The sequence below is a fragment of the Camponotus floridanus genome, unplaced genomic scaffold (assembly GCF_003227725.1).
Source record: "Camponotus floridanus strain SB8 unplaced genomic scaffold, Cflo_v7.5 scaffold15, whole genome shotgun sequence".
NCBI lineage: Eukaryota > Metazoa > Arthropoda > Insecta > Hymenoptera > Formicidae > Camponotus > Camponotus floridanus.
The window spans coordinates 260,167-284,031 of record NW_020229270.1 but is presented as its reverse complement, the minus strand read 5'-3'; the positions used below and the strand labels follow the sequence as shown (position 1 = coordinate 284,031).

General features: G+C 34.5%; 1 protein-coding gene across 3 annotated transcripts; it reads right to left on the bottom strand.

Moving 5' to 3' along the window:
* Positions 1-979: 979 nt before the first annotated feature.
* Positions 980-23,203, bottom strand: LOC105250482 (zwei Ig domain protein zig-8). Of its 3 annotated transcripts, XM_011256608.3 has the most exons (8): positions 23,074-23,203; positions 20,804-20,928; positions 14,595-14,844; positions 5,162-5,346; positions 4,770-4,989; positions 2,901-3,087; positions 1,616-1,737; positions 980-1,330 (listed from the first exon to the last, which is right to left on the bottom strand). In XM_011256608.3, exons 3-8 carry the CDS (start codon positions 14,743-14,745, stop codon positions 1,203-1,205), a joined length of 993 nt encoding a protein of 330 aa, XP_011254910.1. In that variant the 5' UTR covers positions 14,746-14,844; positions 20,804-20,928; positions 23,074-23,203; the 3' UTR covers positions 980-1,202. The 3 variants fall into 3 exon arrangements, with proteins under 3 accessions (XP_011254910.1, XP_011254909.1, XP_025262448.1); XM_011256607.3 differs by lacking the exon at positions 20,804-20,928; XM_025406663.1 differs by lacking the exons at positions 980-1,330; positions 1,616-1,737; positions 20,804-20,928 and adding an exon at positions 1,997-2,432.
* Positions 23,204-23,865: the final 662 nt, after the last annotated feature.

Sequence of the window (23,865 nt, the reverse complement as noted above, 5' to 3'; positions counted from 1 at the left end):
CGGTTAACTACAAAGAACTTTCATAACTTGCTTGTTTGAGATCTTGCACAGGAGAGGAGGGAAGAGACGCTGCGGATATAGAACGGACAGCAGGAAATATGGCACACCACCGCGCAGAACGTTACGGAATATAATGAAGTATTGCAGAGATGCACGTGCACGTCTAATTTAGATGCACATCCAACTAGGAAGTTAGATATATATTCTATATACCATATCTAACCTGATAGACAGATTTTATGGGCCATATTTTCCTATTAAAATAATATCGATGATGATGGATTCCGTTGAAACTTTTAACGCGATATTAACTTTTAACAAGCCACTCTCGTTCCTCAAACTTTAGACCGACGCAACAGTGTTTTTATTTTATCATCATCTTTCAATGTAACACATCATCTAGAATGCAAAAATATTTAAAAAACAGCACTACAATATATCATGTTGTGCATGTAATAATAATGATGACAACATTCTTTATCTTGTAAATTTAATAAAATATATGTATATATTTATGAAGGATAAATAAACATGCATATATTTAAATTGATAACAATAATAATTACATGTATTTTGCCTAAAGCTGATAAAATAGAGATTTTAGAGAATCTAAATCGTTCTCCGTTATTGATAAAATGATCATAGAGCTTGCAAGCTCTTGCAAGCTTTATTTACATCAGTTGATAAAGGAAAGCTTGCGTTGTCAACTAACCCTTTATCGATATATTTCTCTCACATGGTATTTAAAAAATTGTATATTAAAATATGCGAATGACGATAGAGAAATATATAATGACGATACAGAAATATGATAATATATATGGGATTTTAAAACATGTAAAAAATTTGAAATTTATTTAGAAAAAAAAAATATATATATATATATATATATATATATATAATTTTTTATTAAATTACAGGAAAAAGATTGACAATAGAAAATATAATATTTATTTTAATAATCAATGTTTACTTTATTTATACTCTCATAATACTGACATAGATTTATTCAACGAGGTGCATTTATAATACTGTTTGTTAAAAAAAAATATATATTGAGATCGAAGTACGTGGTTTATCGTCGAAGAAGAGATTATTAAAAGTATCATTGAAATACATAATACAAACTGTGTGTATGGATAGATATGTGTATGTGGTAGGATATGAACTTATAATATATTGGCAGTTTAAAAAAAATTACTTCATAGAGAATAACTTTGCCACATGTAAAAAAAAAAATTGACGAATACAGCGCAGAACTCAGTAACAATTGCATTGTAATTAATACATGCTGCATTCCACTGATCATGAACAGCAGCTTGTTTTTCACCTGCAATGAGATTTAACAGATAGTTAATAAAAAATTAGCATTTTATCAACACATTATGCTTATTTATTTTGTTGAAATTATATTAAAATTACATCGCTAGCCATTTTTTTCCTAATGATTGATCTTAAATTTTTATAGTAAATTTCACATAAATCGCAACTGTTTAGACGTCATATATGTATTTTAAAGATATTTATTTAGAAAAAATGAAAGTATTTATAATGTTAAAAGGATATATAATGTTATTTATCTATTCGCTAATTCGATAAATTCTATTTAATTTACCATTTAGGACATGAATATGCACCGCGGTCGTGCTGAATTGGCTTACTGAGCACGTATATTCGCCGCTATCAGTCTTTTTCGCTCGTTCGATATAGAGTCTCGTCACCACGTCCTCATTCGATCTAAAAAAAAATTTGATTACTATATAATACAATGTTATACGTTCGTGTGATATAATTTTTGTCTACCAAATTTTAATTAAAAAAATAAAAATATATTAACATCAATAATATCAATATAAAATATATAATATACTAGTATGTAATTGTAATTGTAATGCATATAATTTCTAGATGATTAGGCGATATTTTGTGCAAAAAATATATAAATAATATATATAAATATGAATTGTCTAATGCAATTAATTTAAATCCTCGAAATGTTTAGTTTGTTTTCATCCATTTAAAAATAAACTAAATCAAAGTATTGTTCTTGTAATGCGTGTTATTCTACGCGTGTTATTCTATGCGTGTTTTTCTATGAAAAGTAAGTAGAAATAACAATACATTCGCACAATATTATAATAATAGGGAAGCCAGCTAAGAAGCGAGTGTCGAAATAACATCACAAAAGCAACCCTATACATAAAAGAAACACAATATACATTTGAAGTTGACGAAAGGCAGAAAATAAACGCGAAAATATATATAGTCGCAATATATCTTATAGCAGAGTATATATCTTTGATAAATGATCTTTCAATGTTCGCTCGAGAAAAACACTGTTGTGCGTGTTGATTTTTTCCTCTTCAATCATTCGTTAAGCGATCACGTCGAAGGAGCTCAGTGTATTCGCTGAAACTCTGGCTGCATGATGCCTATAGGACCAAGAGCGTTTTAATAATTTTCTTCCCAAATTTCTCTCTCGTATTTTTTTCTAATAGGAAATGCTTATGCAATATATGTCAACACAAATATTTCTTGAATAATCAAATTTACAACAGTTTTATTCCTCTTACATCAACCGTAAAAAATAAGCTTCACAGATAACGTCTGTCTAAAATTGAAAGAAAAATAGATTATCGTTGTAGGTCGTCTCGAGGGAGGATTAATCGCAAGGATCGTATTTTGCACAAAGCGTACCGTCACTCGTCAACGCATACCTTTACGGGGTTTAGAAGGTAAATGCCCGACGCGTTACGAGAGGATAAGAGCAACGATATGTACCCGTATGTAGACAATACACGGATGCGCATGTACATATACACATGCAAATCGAGACTCAGCCGTATATCCGTCTCCCGGAAACCCCGTTCGATCCATCGTCACTTGCGATATATGCTCACCCATTAATGTGATAAACGTTGACGTGATCCGGCAACGTCTCGCCATTTTTCCGCCAGACGGGATACGGTACTCTCGAGTCGGGGCAAGATGGTCGGACAACACACGCCAGCTCGATACCACTTCCGGTCTTGTAATACCGGTCTCGCAACTCGTGTCTGGCTTCATCGATGATTCTAATATCCGGCGCTATAAAGATGTAGACATACTATTGAATAATATTTAATAATCGATGAAGGAACATTTTTTCTTTATTATGCTCCCTTTATATAAATATTTTTTTTTATTTCTCCTCTTTTAATTTATTTAACGCAATTCGCGTGATTTAATTATTAAAAGTACTGCAAAATACAGGCTCAGCATAAAAAAAAAATAGGCATTCATTTTTAAAAACAAAAAAAATCCTTACATTGTTAAAATATTTAATAACATTAGTTTTAATAAAACAAATAATTAATAATTAAAAGTTTATTTATTAACAAATATATTTTTATACGTTATGAACATCATTTTGACGTTAAGCGAGAAAAATTTTCGGCGAGAAGAATTTTTCTTCGTACTTGCATTTTATTTTTCGCATTTTTAAACATTTACGTAATCAACATCTTCATTTCGTAATTAAAAAATGTAAAAGGATACGGTTAGAAATTACACCGTGGGTAGCACGCACGGCGAAATTCGTATGCGCGAACGTAGTTTGCAGATGCGAGGAAAGTAAGACAAAATAAAGTCGCCATTGTATGCAACGAGACGTACTACGTGATACAACTGCGGCTGGCTTACTTCCGCTTGCGGGTTGCTGCAAGATTTTCTCACGGTAATTGAATCTTTACGGGGGCGGAATTTAAATTCGCGACACCGTTTCCTCTCTAGATGAGCAACACAGCCGACTATTCACGACGTGCATTCGGATTTGTGCTCTTCAAATGGAAAACAATGTATGCATCTCGTAGCTACCGACGTCGCCGGATTACGCCAATGCTGTAATATATCATTCAAAAACATCCCGAGGACACACGTACAATTCGGGCCGAAGTTATATGTCAAAAGTGCAACCTCTATAAACTACTAGAATTCTATAATTTATAAAATGTATGCTCTCATACATATTTTCTGTCGTCATCTAAAATATGAGCAAAAATGATACGTGACATCTCAATTATGTAAATAAATATAAATACAAATATAAATATAAATACAAATATTTTCATAAATAAGAGAAACGTCTACATTAAATTATCAAAAATATGATTCAAAAAATCCGCATATAAGCTTCTCACTGAATTATCCTCCTGTATATACGTAATGTTAAAATTTATTACATATATAATTAAAACAATTCGTTATGTCTTTGTTTACTTCAAAATTTTATTTTTTAATTATCTCATTAACATAAATTATGTTTACGTTGTGATAGTCCCGTGTTTACATCCGTAATATAATTCATATTTTTTCACATAAATATTTAATTTTTGTTAAATGCAGATGCTAAATGTTTCACGAGTATAAACGCTCTCGAGGCGCTTTCGCTTTTCAACGCAATAAATGAAAATGAATAATTAATCGATAAATCGAAGAAATGTCTCCGCAATGAAGGCAGCGAGCTACGATAATGCTTATAAATGAGAGTGAAGGGTATTATATGAGTATTAAATGAAAAAGTTTGGGCAAAGTATATTTTCCCTCACGTTTGTACGATTCAAAGTTGCAACATTCAACACGCGTTGTCGTGGTATTTTCCTTATTATTGGCGCAACGTTCTCTTATATTGATTTTAAAACACTTCTGCATCTATATACAATATTATACGTATACATTTTTTTGTACTTGCCCGGGATATTTTATTCCCTCATAAAAGCACGTGGTATTACCGAGAACAGTGACGTTCGTGACCAGCATTCTCGGCGGATGCGTATTCACTTGGCAGACATATACTCCGTGATCTTCCCTCCGCACTCCGGAGATGGCCAATCTCCAATTGTTTGGATACTGGAAGCTCACGCTATACCTTGAATCCGATGTGTGAGTAGCATTACCAAGAGTTAGGAGTAGGAGCGATGCCCAATCGTTGTTGCGTCGTAGCCACATGACCTGCAGGATTGATGATATTTATCGATGATATTAGAATTTATACAATTGAATTTATACAAGACGCGATAATTATAGATGCATCAGGAGAATGAAGAGTGCATGTTATATACATATTTAAATATATTATCGATCAAAGTGACATCAACCGAGTCGCGGATAGTTTGACAAGCACCTGTTTTCCAGAAAGCATCGCGACGCGACAATCAAGAAGAGCGGTTGATCCAAGATGCAACGTCACATTTTGCGGGTCATTGATACCCTGGCCATCCGCATTCTCGAAATACGGATCCCAATCTGTGACCCGATGATGCCTCAAACGCGGAATTCGTAGAGGAGGCAGATTGGCTATTATCTCCTCTGAAACATGTCATTAAACAAATCTCATTAGATGGCTTTTTTTTAGTTTTTAGCTAAATTATACAGTTAATGAAAACGAATGTTTCCTGTTCTAAACAACAGAGAAAGAACAGCAGAGGTCGGCAAAACAAATACGGGAATTTATTTCAACTTACATGGCGTACTCGCGTTTCTCGCGTTTTGCAACGAGAAACTTGCGTTTTCATGAGAAACCCATTACAGCCGCACTATTCAAACTCGATGTCGGCGGCTTACGTTGGAAAATCTTGGTGAGATTGTATCTTGGAAAACATAGTTCAAATCTTTATCCATGCTTTCTATATAGCTAACAATGCGAATCTCTCGCAACTTAAAAGCTAATCAATGTACAAGCGTGCTTTACCCGACGATATAAATATCGTCAAACGTTAAATATCACGTTAAAATGCAAATATTATTATGTTAACACTATATTGACATAATAGAAAAAAATTTCAAATATCTTCAGATTTAAATATGTGTATCCACCGTATATATTTATTCAATTATGTTTCTTTTGCAACAAATTACAATTGTAAATGAGTTTTTACTCTAGAGAAAAATACTTTCCTCTCCTGTATTTTTTTAATTTTATACTATTTTTTTATTATATACTAACAACACGGCTTAGATATAATAATACACTTCTTTAATTAAGCAAAGTTGCATATCTTCAATTATCGCGGCAAAAAAAATATCATTTTTATAATGCTTTCATTATGCTCACGTTGTAAAAAGAAATTGTAAAGTTTTCATATACATTGCAAACTTTATTATTGAAACACTTATTAAAATTTTTTCAATTATATCTTCGCAATACAATGTTGCATACTTATATTCCTTAATAAGGATATTGAACATTTAATTTTAATACCAAATATTTTTTTCATTTCTTTCCACAATATCAAATTTCACTATATCGTATATTATGCTTAATAATATTTATTGGTATTATTTGACAGATATATGTTCACATATAATAATGTGCAAAACAACATGCGTGTATTTATTTTAAAGCGATATTCATACATGGATAAAATTTTTGATGAGAAATGTTGAAATTAATGTCAAATAACAAGTAATAAATATAGCAAGTGACAAATAATACTTGTTCAAATATATCATAAAAAACCGAAATTTAAAATAATTGGGATTTTTGAATAGATGAAAAAGCAATTGGGCTCGGTTCGAAAAGGTATGTGGTGCAATTAAAAAGCAGAGAAAGAAAGATTAATGATAGAGAAAAACGTCACGAAATGAACGATATTCGAGAGAATAATAGGTTCCGGTTTTTCCTATTAATTATTCGATAATACTAAGTATTCCGGATGAACGGATATTCGTATCACACAGCTCGGGCATACGGTGGGGATCGATTAAAGAGGAAAAATTCTGTGGAGAATTCAGAGAAACGGAACAAGCGCGAAAGAATAAAGAGGGCGCAAGATAAAGTTGTAGCCGGGTAACCTTTTGACCCTTTATTTCGCACGCTTTGTAACCGCGCGAAGGTTTTGCGAAGCACTCAGAAATTTTACGGATACTTGAAACACAAAAGGTACAATTATACTGTAATGGTGAGCAGGTGGCTTCGCGGTAACGAAAACGACGCGGTGTTGGAAAGTTGTGGGCAAGGTACCCACAGTATTTTATCCTGACGTCATTTCTTCGTTGCACTTTATGTATTGTCTTATGGCTTGTGTAAATTTAGAACTCTCTCTCTTTCTCTCTCTCTTTCGTTTAAACAATATTTGTCCTTCGAAAAAATAACATAAAATATTAATCCGTATAAAATATCAATGCATTATTAAAATATATTTTTTTAACTTAAAAAAATATATACGTATTTTTTTGTGCTCTTATTTTCTTATAATAATATGGCAACAACAATTACTCACAATAACTTTCGAAGCAGTTTTAATCCTGCAACGAAATGCGTAATATTTTCGGGCAGAAGTTTATAAAATAGAGAGAGTATATTATAATCATAATTTTCGTTTTCATTCTGTTCCTGTCTCTTTTTCTCCAACGTCTTACGTAACCCTGAAGAGTCGTTTGAGAGAGAATCTTTCGAGTCTGTAAACGACCGACATGACTCTCGGTGAACGCGTAACGACGCTTTCTTACGATCCCAAAGTCCACCGAGGTCAATCCCTGATTTTCTTCGTGGCTGTCGAAAGCCCGGATATCCAATACGAGCTTGCGTAGGAAGACACAAGGTTATAAGATTTTGCACATCTAGAAAGTTCATCTCTTGTTCTCCTTAGATACATAACTAAAAGTAGATTGTCTCCCGTCATATAAACCTGCGAGATCGCGGAAATTGAAACCTTATTCGTCTTTAGTCTCCATGCAATTTTGTAATAATCTTCATAACGAAGAAGAGATAAAAGAAGTGAAAGATCAAAGAAGATATAAGATGATAATATATTGTCGATATGAGATATTATAACAATGTTCTGAACTAAAGAATCGAGAAAAAAGACGGAGAATACAAGCAATTTTTGAATTATTAACGATACACAAAAGCTCCTTTGAATTAATAGTAAAAAATCAACTCCTTTTTTTGTTTATCTCTCTTACTTTTATTATTAATTTCCACATTTCTTCTCGTTTCTATATATATTTATATATTTGAAGAATGTAATATGTTTCCAAAACAAATAAATCATTATGCTTGTTGCATCGGCAATTACGACAAGTGATTTTTTATTATTACACATCTTTAAAGTTGGAATTCATCTGGACTGATCTGATTCCGGTCGACAAAGGAAATCATTCACCCGTTATTTATTCGATTATGAGAGAGCGTTCAGGGTTAATGAGAAAGAAGGTTAAATGTCTTCGTCAACGTCCGCCTTTATCTCTTTGTCAGATTTCATAGTTCGTATTTTAATGAAATGGACAAGTTAAGGAATCAAATGTTGGCTTAAAGAATGTCAAATTCTTGCCGAAGTCATTCTTGTCGAAATAATATGAAATATCCTATATTTTCGTTTATTATTCTTGGAACGATGTGATTTGTTGCAAATCAAATAAATATCAGCGTTATTTAATTAAATTAATATGCAATTTGATTGATTTATTATTAGATTATTACAATTGCTAGAGTACATTGCTAACGATTGAAGAATATTAAACGGACAATGACATTCGTTTATCGATTAAACATACATGCAACTCCCTCTAAAGCTAATTTAATTTATATTTATTAATTTGCACAATTTATTTCTTATTAATTTAATATACCGCACAAATTAGTAGTAAACTCATGTATGTCAAATTGATATTATTATATTGGCAGCGCAAACAGAATTTATTTATGCGCCTTTATAATTATGTCTTTTGTGATCATAGTTTTGTAAATTCAATCTGAAAAACCGATATAACAGAGATATAGCAAGGATATATATTGACAGTTAGACAGATTTAGCGAACATGGCGAACGTATATCACGAAATGTATATTTCGAAAGGCTTACACAGCTCCATTAATTTATTATCATCCAATCAAGAGAACATGGTGAGGCCTAACAGAGCAGAAAATTAAATGTCTTCTACAATACTTGCGATATTGTCGTCAAATATTTTTCTCTCTTTTTCTTCCAAGTGTTTTCTTTTTAGCTCATTTTTATATAGCACGTATATATCGGTTAGTGTGTATTAGTACTTAATTATTCGTTCGATTACAGTGGCTAAAATAGAGATTTAGAAATTTATCCATTATCTTAATTTAAATAAAACGTATATCGGATATTGTGTCGAGAGAAACGAAAAAAAAAGTTTATTTTCTTAAATATACGTATTTATTTTGAAAACGAATTAACGATTATTACAGATATAGCCACTGTATCGTGCATGCACGAAAGAATCATGAAAAGCGGTGAAAGAATCCGTATGATTTATGATCTCGAGCGGGCGAGCACTTAACGTTACGTTATTCATTCAATTGAAAATAACGGATCTCCGTTTTTTTAATTGTATTCCAACGTTTCTCACGTGGAACGGACCTAAACGGGCGTTTCGCGATCCCTACAAGAGCGCAGACCGTGTCCCATCGTTCGAGTGCAACGCGAGTGCAAAGCCGGCTTCGAGATTTCAGTGCCGCGCGAGATTTCATCGCATAATCCGGTCCGTAAATGCGAATCGGCAGCTGCGCCGAGCGAAACCGTTGTTCGCGAGAGTTTACGTAGAGGCGACGATTTCCACCCCCGCGATATTAATCGTTTGTGACGGAAATATAAACGTATGAAATATGGACGGAGGTAAAACGAATAAAGAGACTCGAAATATTTTATCGGGTTGTTATGTATCCGCAAACGAATGACACTCGCACATGATTGGAAAAGATACCTTTGTATTTTCCAATATATTTTGGTCCCGATAAATAGCACACTGTATTTTTTTTTGGGCGTGACAAAAAATCGATATTCAAAAGATTAAAAATAGTTGTATAGAAATGGGACGGGAGAGAGATAACGTGGGAAAACTGCATTAAAAAAGCATTATAGGCTTTTTGAACGGCGTTCAGAAGAAGATACGGTAATATCGCGGTGCATCACAATGTGCCTTTATTGCGATCGATGTTCTCATAAGTGAATTTCAAACTGTGTACATACACGCCACGGTAGCATTATCACAAAGACGATCTTTAATACAGCTTGCGAAACGCATCCTTGACGGCATTTTGCAAAAATGCAGAACCGCGGAAACGGAACATTGCGTAAAATAACATTAATTAAGAGCATGTCCATTAGATATTCGGAAGCTGGCGCTTATAATGGAAAAAGTTCGAAATCACTATTACTGTCTTTCATTAACGTTAATGGGATGCAGCTGAAACCGCAAACGAAAAATCTGCCCGCTCACAACACAGCGGGATTGAAGTATTTGCCAAGGTGTTTTATTATCGATCCATTATGCAATTTGATCTTCATGATTATCGCATTCTCTTTGTTTTAGCTCTGTTACGGTAATTTGCTTCGCTATCATTAATTGCGACGAGGCTATCTTAATTGGGACGCGGAGAACGTACGTGTCGTTTTAAGTGACCGAATAATTCTACTGTTATCCAGGGGAAATCATCTCCCAAAACGGCCTCTTTTATCTCTTTCTCTCTCTCCTTTTTCTCTTTCTTTCTCTCTTTTTCTCCCTCGTGTTCCAATAATACGGATATTCATCGGTGCGGATCACAAATTGGAATAATAGGATCTATATCTGGAAATATTTGGCGTCGAAATCACTCATTTAACGCGCCTATATTAATTTTTGGACCTAATTACTATAAAAAATTACCCTATTAATTCCATAATATTGTTGGCGCTAAATCATTATAGATAACCAATATCGCGCAAAAAAATTTCATAAATAACGAATAAACGTCATCTGATTGTTCTTACATTTTTCATTCGCCCCTCGAGAAAATTGCTGGTATTCTTTTCCACAAAAAGCCGAGATGATGTGTATCGCGCTATTTCACATATACATCTCTCGAACAGGAAGGTCTATCCTTCCTTTGTCTCATCCTCTTTCTTCCGTGTTTTCTTCGCTGGTGCAAAGATGCGCGGTTTCGACGATCAAGGGTGGCGACGTAATAAATATACATCCGGAACATCATTTGTTTCCGTACATCGCCTTATGGCAAGGGATGCTACCATCTGTCTTGTCGCTCATTTTTCATCGAACCGATACCGGGTCCTGTTGATGTTTCCGCGATCCTTCCCGTTGAGGCGAGACGACGTTTGGGAGTTTCTCATACCTTGAAACCCGACGTAAATCCAATTACGAGAGCTAGGAATGCATATAAGTTGGACTAGCGAGTTCGACAGAGGCCTAAAGTTTAAAAATTTTCCGTACGAATGAAATGCACCTAGAATTTTTTCTTTTTCAAGTTTTAAATCATAATTTTTAAGGCATATTCTTGTATGTTTATCATCATTTACCATGCATTATTTTATCACATTTTCTATCGCAAACAGTCATGCTTCCTAAAACATACCAATTTTTAAGAACAAAATTAGTTTAATGAAATTTGTCCGTAAGACGCTTTAAATTACATGTCGGCTGTAAAACCATGTTGCGTCGTGAGAAACTTCGCAGTGCAATAACATTGTTCCTAAATTATGGATCGTAAAGGATACGAACGTCGCGAAAGTTGTAATTACTCTCGCAAGTAATGAAAGAACATGGTCTATCAATCGATAAAAACCAATATCACGCGAGGTCAACAGTTTATTAAAGTGACAAGTTGTCGCTTTCGCCGCAATGACAAATTTTCCCTGTCGATTCGAGGACAGGTAACGCTACGTCACATTCTGGCAAGATGACACGCTTGTTCGTAATGATGAAAGTTTACATGTAATCCCCTCGGTAATCCTTCTGACCGATGCGCGATATTGAACGATGAATGTGGCCGTAATTTTGCGCGTCCTATCATTTTGCGTTATCTTGACGCTACGCGTTCAAGTATTTATGCAATTTCATTTCTCTCATATAACTTGGTATTAAAACTACTTGCTCTAATTAGATTGCTATGCCGATGACGGGGAAAGAGTCTTAGCGCGTGCAAGGATTGCAGGAAGAGGGAAAGCTAATTCCCGCATAATTATATTTCCTGCAGAGTATATTTATAAAATTCTTTGTCCTTTGCAGAATATTAAACTTTTAAATTGCGCGCGATTCATTAATTCGAATCTAAATATTTTAATTTTGCAACAATGTCAAAATAGAGACTTATGTACTTCTGCCCATTACTTTGCATTCTTAAAAATTCTTATCTAATTTTTGCCATATGTAAGGTTGTGATCATCATATTTAGTTTTAGTTTGATTAGATCTACAGTAAAAGTATGCATAATGAGATTAAATTTATAATTCCGCGGTGTGACAAATAGGTCAAGCGTGCATGGTCAGATTCACTTCCTGCTACGCATTCCGCATGTTCCTATCTGTACATATGCTTCATTATAAACTAGAAGTTTGATATGTAATAAGTGTTTGTTTCTGGTGCTGTTCTCTGCCTTTGTTTCATTTGATATATCAAACAAAGGGATGCTCGTCAGCTTTATTACTTTATGGCAATTACTGCTTCGATACGATCAGAATCTATCAATTTCTGCGCAGACTTTTATAAATATGCGTGTTATAAAAAAATTCAAATACTCTATCAAATATTAGATTCATACTCACATTCGTCTCAGCTGAATTAAGTGCATGAGAAATTTGATGAAACGTTCAATTTGACAGTAATTCTTGTAAATTATTTATATATAATTATTTATATATATATTATATATATATATATATATATATATTATATATATATATATATATATATATATATATATATTTCACTTTATAAGTAAGGGAGTAAACGTCGATAAGAGAGGATAGGAAGATTTTATTTCCGATTTTCCGCGTGCAATGTTATGTCAAAGTCGTAAAATGTACGACCTGAATTGGCAACAACAAACTTTACAAATAACTCGAGACAGCTCGTGTATGTATGCAGTCAACACTCACGCATCGAGAGGCATACGCTACAATCGAATGACAAGTCTCCAAACGAGTTTTGAATTGAATATTTTTTTATGATCGCACGAGATACACTTTCCTCTAAACTATTCAGAAGCGGCTTTTTTGACAGGAAGCCCCCTTTTTCTCTCTCAGTATCACACATGCATCTGTATCTCTATAGAATTACACACGCGAAAAGGCAAAGATGTGTAAAATGTATGGCAAAAACGACACGAAAAAAACATTCCTCTTCAAATAAAAATATCACAAATTTTCCTGTACACGTTCTATTAATTTTAATACAATGATCATGACGATGGTTCTTCCAAAGAGCTTGATAAGATTGCGCCGCATTACTGTAAGCACGGCTTCAAAGAAATGATCGTAATGACAAGATTAAAGTTTCATGAGGACTCGAGAATATCTACAATATACGTGTTATTCTATACAGTTTGTTGTTAATATAAGGCAAGCACGGCTAAAAAACAGAAATTATGTGCAATATTCGCATTGTATAGATACAGATCGATCTTTTCTTTAAAATTTAATAATAGAAGCAGAGAATTGAGAAAATGTAAAAATAACATCTTCTTTTATACACTTTAATACATGCTCTGTTGTGCGAAATTTTTTGACGTTTCGAAATAATAAGGTTGAGAAAAAGGAGCTTAAATAACGTGCATTTATCTCAAGCACGTTGCACATTTTTTCATCATGCTATGAAAATTTAAAATTGCACTTGCATGAGGACTCTAGAAAATGAGTCGACTGCAGCAAGCGACTCTTTAAAGTCTAATCGGTTCAACATTGAAATCCGGAAACCGTTGTGAAGCTATGTAGGACGAATGTACAGCTTCTTATCGGCTCTCTCAGCGAGGAAGTCCGCGCAAGCTTCTACAGAAAATAAATAACCGAACGGTCAAGCTAATACAGATTGTAGCCCATCGGAAATCGACAATGTAACCATTCGATGTGTAATTTACCAATCGCAGTAAAACTTGATTCGCTCCGAGGCTTCTCTAACAAAAAGATGTGAAATATCATTCTTGCTTATTTTCTTTTCCTATACCCGTATACTTTATTGTTAATTGACGTTCTCTCTCTCTCTCTCTCTTTCTCTCTTCCTCTATCTTCTCAGATGGAGAACTTTACCACAATATTTTTATATATACTTTTAAAATACTATGTAAAAGAAAGTCTAATCACCGCGTAGATGGCGGACCACGTTGTAAAATTTCACATAGTATCGAAACTTTGCCATGCTTGCAAGTTTGGCGCGAACAAGGTGCATAGAAGTCCGACTAACTTTTCCGCCAAACGAATCACTCTTACGACTCGACTTTTCTACGGCTTAGTAATCAACTTTGGAACGAGTAATTAAACTCGCAATTCCTTGCTCCTCGTTTCGGAATTTCTATACAATTATTATTATATTAGCAACGATTTCAAAGATTATTCGGTCGCGATGAAATATATTTAACGAGGAGTGGGATTTATATGGGCGACGTTTACATGCATCAATTTTCCATTTGCATTTGGTACGAATTAATTTCTTTTTTAATCAAATTTTGTAGGTGAAAACACGTGACTTTATAGAAAGAACAATAGTAAGTAAAGTTGGCCACCCTTTGTTTCGTTCTTTTTCGGTACGCATACAAAAGTAATTGCGGCATTTACATCAGGGGGGGATTACAAATATTGCATACAAATTTTAACGCACCTTGCAGTTGAGTGATATTCCTGGCTTTATGGCCGTTAACGAGCTGCTCGCGCAGATGAAGTCTGTCGCGATGCCGTTGATAATTGGCGATAACGATCGTGATCATCGCCATTATGAGGAAAAACCTCGACCCCCATGCTGATCTTGTCATCGCCCACCGGATCTCGCATCCCCCGACGTTTTTTCGATGCAGTCAGGATTGTTTAAGAGGCTATGACGTATCCGCAGGATTTTCGATTTTCTCCTTGTTCTGAAATCCAAACATCGCTGAAGAATACGAATATTCGGTCTGAATGTTCCATGGATAAGCTAAGCAAATATAGTTAAATCATAGACCGGTAAACATTAAAACGATGAAATACGGGAAAACAAATAAACTAGATCTATTGCATTGACAGCAAAGCCTTCAATCATAAAAATAATTTTTTCACACAGGATGTATTTTTTCTCTCTCTTTACATCTGTGTAATTATTTTTTCATATTAGAGTTTTCCATTTTTTGAAATTATCTTGTATGATTACGAGTAATATATTCGGCGAAAACAATGGTGCTAACAAAGCCTCTTGTAAGTAAAAAGATAAGAACTAAAGGTTAATTGAATCTACTACTACTATATTTATTCTGCCTATTAAATTTTAACAAAGACTACAACTTGCATCGATTGTATTATTTCTCGCAGTTTCTGCCGCAGTGCGTACGTCGTCCTATATTGCTTTTGTTCGTGCATCTCGTCGAGTGGCGCACGGAAATAAACGAAAATGGAAGTTACTGTGGACAACGCACGAGAAAAATGCGATGACATCCGAAACAAGTGAGAATTTAGGTGTGAGCTAGAAATGTATTATTTTATTGTCCTACGACGCATTTTTTCCTTTTCCCTTTCTAAATCCGCATTCTTCAAAGAGACGGATATAATAAACGAGAAGGAAAACGCGCAAAGAAAATGCGCGATTTCGCCTCCCGAAAAACCTATTCATCTTTTAAGGGAAATTTACTAAAAGATATGTCTCGCTCTGCTCAATTTTCAACAAAACACTTTTACCCGTAAGTATATTATGTGCTTTTTTTCTCGATGCACGATAGAATAATAAAATGACTGGAAGAGAATTTTATTTCAGCACAATTTGCATACCGTGTCGCCCGTAAGACAAATTCGTTAGGTGAACTCGAGTGCCATCAAGACACAATATTGATTATGTTATATTACATCAAATACATATTATAAATATATATATCATTACTTAACAAAATAACCAGCAGTTAAAATAAAATAACAAATAAAAATGCACAAACTAATAAATTCATAAAATGCATTAGATAATATTTAGAAAAATTTTGTAGAAAAGTCAACCGTTAAAATAAAAAAACCTGTTCTATTTAAGATACACATAAATACGATTCTTGTAAAAAAAAAATAAAAATATTATCGAAATATGACCGACAAATTGTATATTGCTGAATTAGAGATATCATTCTGTAAAAAAAGATTTATTATGAATTCATAGTATTAAATTTAGGATAGATGTATTAAAAAAATAAATATGTTAATAGGAATCAACATGGTAATAAAATATTATATGATTCTAGAGTGCACATTAAAATTGAGAAAAGGGTCTAGGTTATATGAAATAATTATGCAATTATTTTCAGAACGCTGCGCTTAATATTGCTGTGTAATAAAATTTCCAACTGCCAGAATTCGCTCATTGAATTATGTAATGCCCGTTCATAATCTTCTACATGTAAAAACCATACTTTAATACAAATGCCATGTGTGAATTCGCAAAATTCTACAATTTTGCATTCGTTAGTAAATTAGCAAACGTACATCAGATGTTTTTAGAAAATTAAACATATCGTACTATGGAAATAAAATTAAATATTTTTACTACATGATATGACACACATATAATTTATATTTTGACATACGAACGTGCGCGACAGGAACTGTCACATAAAAGTACGGTACATAAAAACAGTCCCATGCATTTTATAAATATTGCAGAACAGTCGTTTTTTTTTCAACATGACGTCGACGAAAATGTTCCAAAAGAATTTGGGGAATGCCATTCACGCCGCAATAATTTGAACTGCAAGAGCCCCACGGTGATGTTCCATAAGTTCTGTAACCGGAGCAGAGTGAGGAGCCAACTCTCTGCGAACTTTGGGTATATTGTTTTCGAAGGCGTCCGGGCACATCTAATAGAATCGATGTTATGAAGTTTAGCTCGTTAGATTTCTTCGACAGAATATTGGCATATTCCCGCCGCAAAGATGTAGAACGATTATCGAGAGCGAGTAAAACGGATATGAAGAGAAGGAAAGAAAGAGAGAGAGAGCGAAAGAGAGAGAGAGAGAGAGAGCAGAAAGGAAGAGAAAGGAAGAGAAAAAGGGAAAATATGTATGATATAGAAGACACGTCAGGTGGTTACAAGGCAGCGTAAGGCTAGCTAGGCTAAAGAAACTTTCGCAGTTACTCGAGGATTCAGCTGCACAGGCAGTCTGCGGTCGTAGAGCAGAAACTGCGATCTCGCCGAGGAAGAACAATATTGGATGCTTTCGCGATTTTCATCCTTGAGATATGCGCGCTCAGATATCCAGTAGGCGGCTGGATTATTGTGTCCGAATAACAAGGTAAATGGATCTGTAATGCAAATCTTACCATTATCAAGCGGATCTCGCATATTTTTTGCGCACGCCAAAGTCGCGAGACGCATTTATCTTGCAGCGAGAATCACGCTCCTTTAATTACCAACTCTACGTTTTGTTTCCTGATTATTCCACAACGATTTCAGACGGTTTATTAATTTTTCGAGAGGATAAAAAGTCGAGCGAAAGTCGTTCATGTGCCATTTATTTACGAGAATTTGCCGCGTATTATTTTATTGACGCGCGTTAAAATTTTCACGATACATACAAAATCTACATCGTTGCGCGCGTTGTCCTTTTTTATAACGTTCTAGAATATGGCTTGGTATATTCAAAGGCGACGGGGAGATATTTACGATTCGACACATTCGTAAAATAATTCATGTGCGAGATAGAGGAAAACGGCACCACCGGCACATCGCAATATGTGCGACTTTCAAAGATTTCCTCCCAAGTAACGATACTGCTTTTCGGCTTTGGGAGTAGCGCGAAATCCGTTACAACGCTCCAGGAAGTCGTTTCCTATCGATATTTATAAGGCGACGAATCACGTAACCTACTGCCGAAATCGCAGCTGATGCGTATTTTGTTATTACCGTAACATTTATCACGTATTCAGCGCGTTTTTGTATATAACACACGAAAATATCGTGGATGAAATTATGAAGAAGAAAGAGAAAATCATCTGAGGAAAAAGTTCCAAGAATTTTTATTTTTACGCATCTCATTCTTCCTTCTCTTTTCCCCTCTTCTTTTTTTTTTTCTTTTCTTCTCTTTCATATTTTCTTATATTTCGTATCTTGAAATGCAGAATTTTTTTCGCAATATGCTATGAATTAATGTATAATAATGAAGCGTTACTTGTGGTATTTAATAGTATTAACTTCACAAGGATATAATTCAAGGATACTATTGTCGTAATACTTCTGCGCAAACTGTCCGACACACTTTGTAATGTGTAACGTCATATACAACGTGTCGTGTTGTCACTACATTAACAATGGGATGAATAGAGATAAATGATGCGACATTATTAGAATATGAGAGACGACCATTTAAACCGACCCGTACTGTCGGTGAAAATAGTATTAAATTCTTATTGATGGAACTAAGGAAACATTATGTCAAGATCAAAAGCTTCCGGTTTTTTTTTTTTTTCATACAATATCACCAATTTTATACGTCAAATGTTAACTTTGCCATAAAATAAAAAGTGAACGATTGAAGAATAAAAATGGTTTCCCTTCGTCGCTTTTCTCGTAATAATAATAATAATAATAACAAACTCTCACGTTAAGGATGCGTGAAAATATAAAACAACGTATGGATTCAAGAAATGTGAGAGAACAATTGCTCCGTTTGACGACACTCGTTCCCATATTCCCTTTTTCCAGACTCGCTTCAAGGGATTCGAGTGCCATAAGGGTGCTCCAACCGGCAAAGGGACTGCGAGGAGAACTTCGACTGCTGGATCTCGCGGGAGTTGGACTCGCTGCACGTCTTGGCGAATCGATCGATCTTGCTCGCCGTTCGTGATGTCACGTTGCAATGGGTTACCGATACCGGAAAAGGAATGCGGCGGGAAGCCACGCGAGAGACTTACCGAGACACGTACTTTGCGGGATAGAGCGTGTTCCATAATTCTAAAGCCCTTGTCCTAAACCGCGCGTAAGTACGGTTCCGTTATTTTCCGACAGGAATGGACGTACGTTCCATCACGTACGTTCCAGGGAATCTACGAGTCTTCATGAATCAATTCCGGAATATCACGCTCACGTTAATGGAACAGCTTGTAAAAGCAAAAATACATCGACCCTTAATTTATCTGTCGACAAAATCATCACGCGTTACTCAATGCGGCAAAAAAAAAGAGAGAGAAAAATGATTGAAACGCCGAAACAATGCACAGATATCGCGATGGATGATGGTGTGTGTACGTGAAGCGTAGAGATCGTCAATGAGAGAAGAACGAAATGATACGAGAAGCTCGCAGGTGAAAGGGGATATGTCAGATCGTATGTTATTCTAGTCTCCAACAACTAATTGCTATACCTACAACAGTAGGACGTATACGCAACGCACACACATGCACGCAAATTCGAATATTTGGTTCAGCGAAAAGAGTCATTTATCAAAACGTTCATTTTGTCATAAAATTTTTGTGAAAAAAAGAGAGAATTTTTTTTTAAAAACTAGTCGTTAAAATTCGACCGGGAAATTGTAGGATAATATACGTACATTTGTATTATATTTTTTCTTGACGACGTTTCGCGGGTACGAGGTGTTCTTTTATGATGCTGGCAAAGAGAGAGTTTATTACGTGTCTTTTACGCGTAAACACGCCCGTCGAAAACGACGTTAACGAGAGATGGACGAGTTTTCCAAATTGAAACAGAACGTAACTTTAACTCGTTAACGCGACTCTTGGCGTTATATTTACTAACAAAATTAAGAGTTAAACGTTAAATTAAATTTGGACACAATTCGATTCATTGACAATGTATCAACGGGATCTTTAAAGGACTTGACATTTTCAAAATATCCTCGCACAACGTGGTAACTAGTACAATTGTGTGTTGTAACTGTTTACTTTCTGACGAGTGCGATTCTCCTCTCGACAGAAAAAGAAAAATAATTCAATCTCCGCTTTCCTTGTGCAACATGGAAAGAGAAGAAAGTTCCGTCTTATAAAAGCTGCGAAGATTTCAGTGCCAGAATTGTGGAGCATTCGATTTGCGAGTTGGCAAAAAACGCCGAGATATTCTTTCGTTAATATTAACTGCAATAATAACAATTTTGTAATTTTTAACGCCGAATTTTCGATGTCGTCGCAATCGAAAATTATTTATTCGATTACAAGCAATTTACCAGCGCCCACGCATACAAACTGGCATGTCGGAGTATTCTCCACGTGGATTAGCTGCGATTGCTATCAATCACGAGCCGATTGGAGCGAGACTCGAGCTTGTTGTATGCCCGGGCGTACGTAAATCGTCGGAAAATTACGGCTTGCCGTTTATAATTACGTTATTTGGTATCCGCGAGCGTCCGCATAACATTCATCCGAACAACCTGCACCCGAACAACTGGGTCAGGTGATCATCATGAAATTGAACCTTGGATTAGTACAATGCTGCGCACTTTTTACAAGAATCGGATTAGCGAATTTATCGACGAATCGTGTATTTTATGGGTGATTTATATAAATCTCTCTCAACAAATATTGAAATATCTAGTTTGCAATTCCAAGTAGATTTTTTTAATTTTGGATGATACAGTCGATGATCTTTTAGCATAAATTTTGAAGAACTATATATCAGCGCAAATATACACCTTCTCTCGATATTACCTTCAAATTAAACCGCTTGATCGATGTGCTCCATGCAGAGTACATTTAAAAGCAAACAACATATAGATCGAGCAAACGAATAGAACAATGGGAAAGTATACAAGGTATGTTGAAAGAAAAGTAAAGAAAGAGGAGGAGAGGAAGTAAGAAATCTCACGGACGTCTCTCATTCGCGTGCAATCGAATCACCGAGACGGTTTCTCAGCCAACCTTTTGTTCGAGCGTAGCTTATCAGAGAATATTTTAAAGGCTGGTCCGGGTCAATCCTTTGCCATTTAAAGCAAGACGAAGTGGAGCTTGTTCTGCGTCCAGCAAGCGACTCATTCCATTCGTACCTAAGGCGTATGTTGGACATTTAGCAAGGCCGGCACGTATCCCCTCTCCTTCGTAAGCACATCGAATTTATCGCCGAGATTATCGGGTACACGAAGCCCACTACGTGTGAGCCATTTTTTCCGAGGGTCTGAAGGGAAAATGCTAAGTATCATCTCCGTTCATTCTTGATTCCGCGTACGCTTGCGAGAAAAAGAAAATAAACCTGGGAAATGTGTTGCGAGAACTTTTATTAAATTTATTTAACACGCTCCGAGTACGAATATTATCTTCAACTCGTACTGAATTTAGGGCACCGTTTCTTAATCTAAACGAGTAACAATGCAACTTCGTCGATGAGACTACGTCAGCTCGACTACAAGAACTTCCCCTGCCTAAGCGCATTAATGTAGATTAGTTGGAAGGTACTGATATCCCTGCATCTATTTCAAAATTTACGTCTAGCTGAAAAATCCGTTTAAAAAAAAAGTATATTTAAAATAATGTACTTGACGATGTATGTTACATGATAGCATTGTGTATACAAGATAAAAAGATATATGCTGGAAACAGCATTTGCATTTATGTTTTTTATTTTAATATAATTTTATTGCTTTGTGTAATATCTCTGACAAAAATTTTAGTATCAAAATAAATTTTATTGTCATATACTTTAAATTATATTATGATCACCGAGAACTATACGAATTTATTCTAAGAGTGTCCAATTTATGAGCGTGCTAGCCGAATAATCTATAAGTCGATGAATTTTAATCATGAAGCTGTTATTTTTATTGTTGTCATTTGATGTAGATCGTTCGTATAACGTGTGCACACCTATGATGGAAATCGAACTGGCTGGCTTACGATCTGCGCGTCCCTTGTACCGAATCATTTACATAGGAAGACGGATAGGACGGATCGCTGATCGTGTCAACCATTATTCGTCGTAGCACGTGAAATCGATTATAGGAAGCTGCAATGTTCGTTATCGGCAGATATGCATCATTCAAGAGGATAGAATTTTCCGAAAATGCAGACTCGACTTCTCGATGGTGTTTACTGTATCGCGAATAAATACACATTGTGATATTAAAACGCTCGCGCTTCTTTGACGATCGCATAATTTAAAAAATAGTAGCGATTTTAGAGATCCGAATAAATTTGTCATGTCCTGTGTTTTTTCTCAGATTTATAATGTATATACTTTGCAGAATATTTTACTTACTTACATATCATACATTTTTTAATATTTAAATCTTATATAAATTTTTATTTTCATGTCGTATAATTTAACTAATTTAAGAATACTAGTATTGCCATATGCGCTATATTGCATTTCGTCGATAATTTTAAAGAAATATCACAGAGAAATCAAAGTAGAATTCACATGTATGTGAATAGAATAAATAAAATAAAAATTAAAAGTAAAATCTTTAAGACGACAAATATAGAGCAAGTTATTTTTACTGATAATGAGTATAAGTTTCCTGTTAAAGAGATAATGCTAATGAAATGCAACTTTCCACAGAAGCTTTAAAAATGTAGCTTATAAAAAAGAAGAAATCTTTCTCTCAAGTATATTAACTCTTGTATATTAAAATAAATTTTAAAAAAAAGAGGAAGAGAACAAAGAAATTTTTTAAATAAATTTCCTTTATAAATTATGCATGTACATAGTAAAGACATTGTTTTCTTTGCACATCATTTTTCTAGAAAAATGTCGATAATTGTAATTGTTGCAACTTGTCTTGTTTATTTTCCTAGCGTTCAACAAACTAACTAACTGGCACGTAACAAGCTATGTTTGTGGACAAAAAAAGGAAACTCTAATTAGGCAACACATAGGGTGAACGCTTCTATCGATCCCCAACATGAATGCATACTTGATTATTGTTTTTAATTACTATAAAACTATTTACAATTGATTACACATAAAATAAATATTTTCTTTTTCATGATTCACATTTAACAAAAAAAAAAAAAAAAACAAAGTTTATAATATTATTTTCTATAATTTAATTATTCGCGGCAGAAACTATAATTGCATGATTAATAATTTATTTATTATTATCTCTTCCTCTTTTTCTCGCTGGGCATGTATAAGTTGAAAAAACTTGCATACGCAAATTTACTCGTCTGCTGAATTAATTATTGTTATCACTTACCAGCAGAAATTTAATGCCTCCAGCGTTAGCCTTGTACTAATAATGACAAAAACAAAGTTTGCGAGATTTAAGAGAATAGCACTCCCGGTTGGTACGGCACGGGCGGCTGGCGACTGACTGCTCCGGAGTTTGAAAGCTCGCGATTCTCAGGGCGACCTCTGTACTACCACGTGCTTGCAATGAACATGCCCTGGCGCCCTCGCCGATATGACGCACTTTGACCTAAAAAGAAATTGGGCTCGGAAATTGTAATCGACTCTCGATGTACATTGATGAAATCATAAACGCTTTACAATTTATTTTCTCTCATTCCAGGAAGATTATCAAATTTCCATTCTACGTAGCTCCTATTTTTTCTGCACTTTTCTATAATTTAATCCTAAATGTTATTTAATGATACGTATTATAGAGTGGGTTATTAAATATTATGGTTATTAAATATTACGCATTAATAATCTGCAGCTACTTTGAATCGAACTACGTACAAATTACAATGAATAAAAAGTTTTTTTAATCATTGTTCAAATTATCCGTTAATTGCATTCAGGGCTGGGATTTATAGTACATATATGTGGAGAACCATATATATGTATATGACATATAATTTATTAAACGCTTATGTGGATAGAGAATTAAAAATCCCGTGAGAATACCTTGAAATGAAGAAAATATATGCGCATTACAGAGAGATATGGATATTCATAAAATCTCTATATTCAGTTACTAATGAAGTTTTATTTACGTTAATATATGCCTGTGTATGCTGATAAAATTCATTCATGTCTATAATTA

Bases quoted from the DNA above. Each gene is read 5' to 3' on its own strand.
- LOC105250482 (XM_011256608.3), bottom strand. From the start codon at position 14,745: ATGACAAGATCAGCATGGGGGTCGAGGTTTTTCCTCATAATGGCGATG. The intron at 4,990-5,161 runs GTGCTTGTCAAA...TCAATCCTGCAG, and splicing joins CGATGCTTTCTGGAAAACAG to GTCATGTGGCTACGACGCAA. The intron at 3,088-4,769 runs GTAATACCACGT...ACATCTTTATAG, and splicing joins CACGAACGTCACTGTTCTCG to CGCCGGATATTAGAATCATC.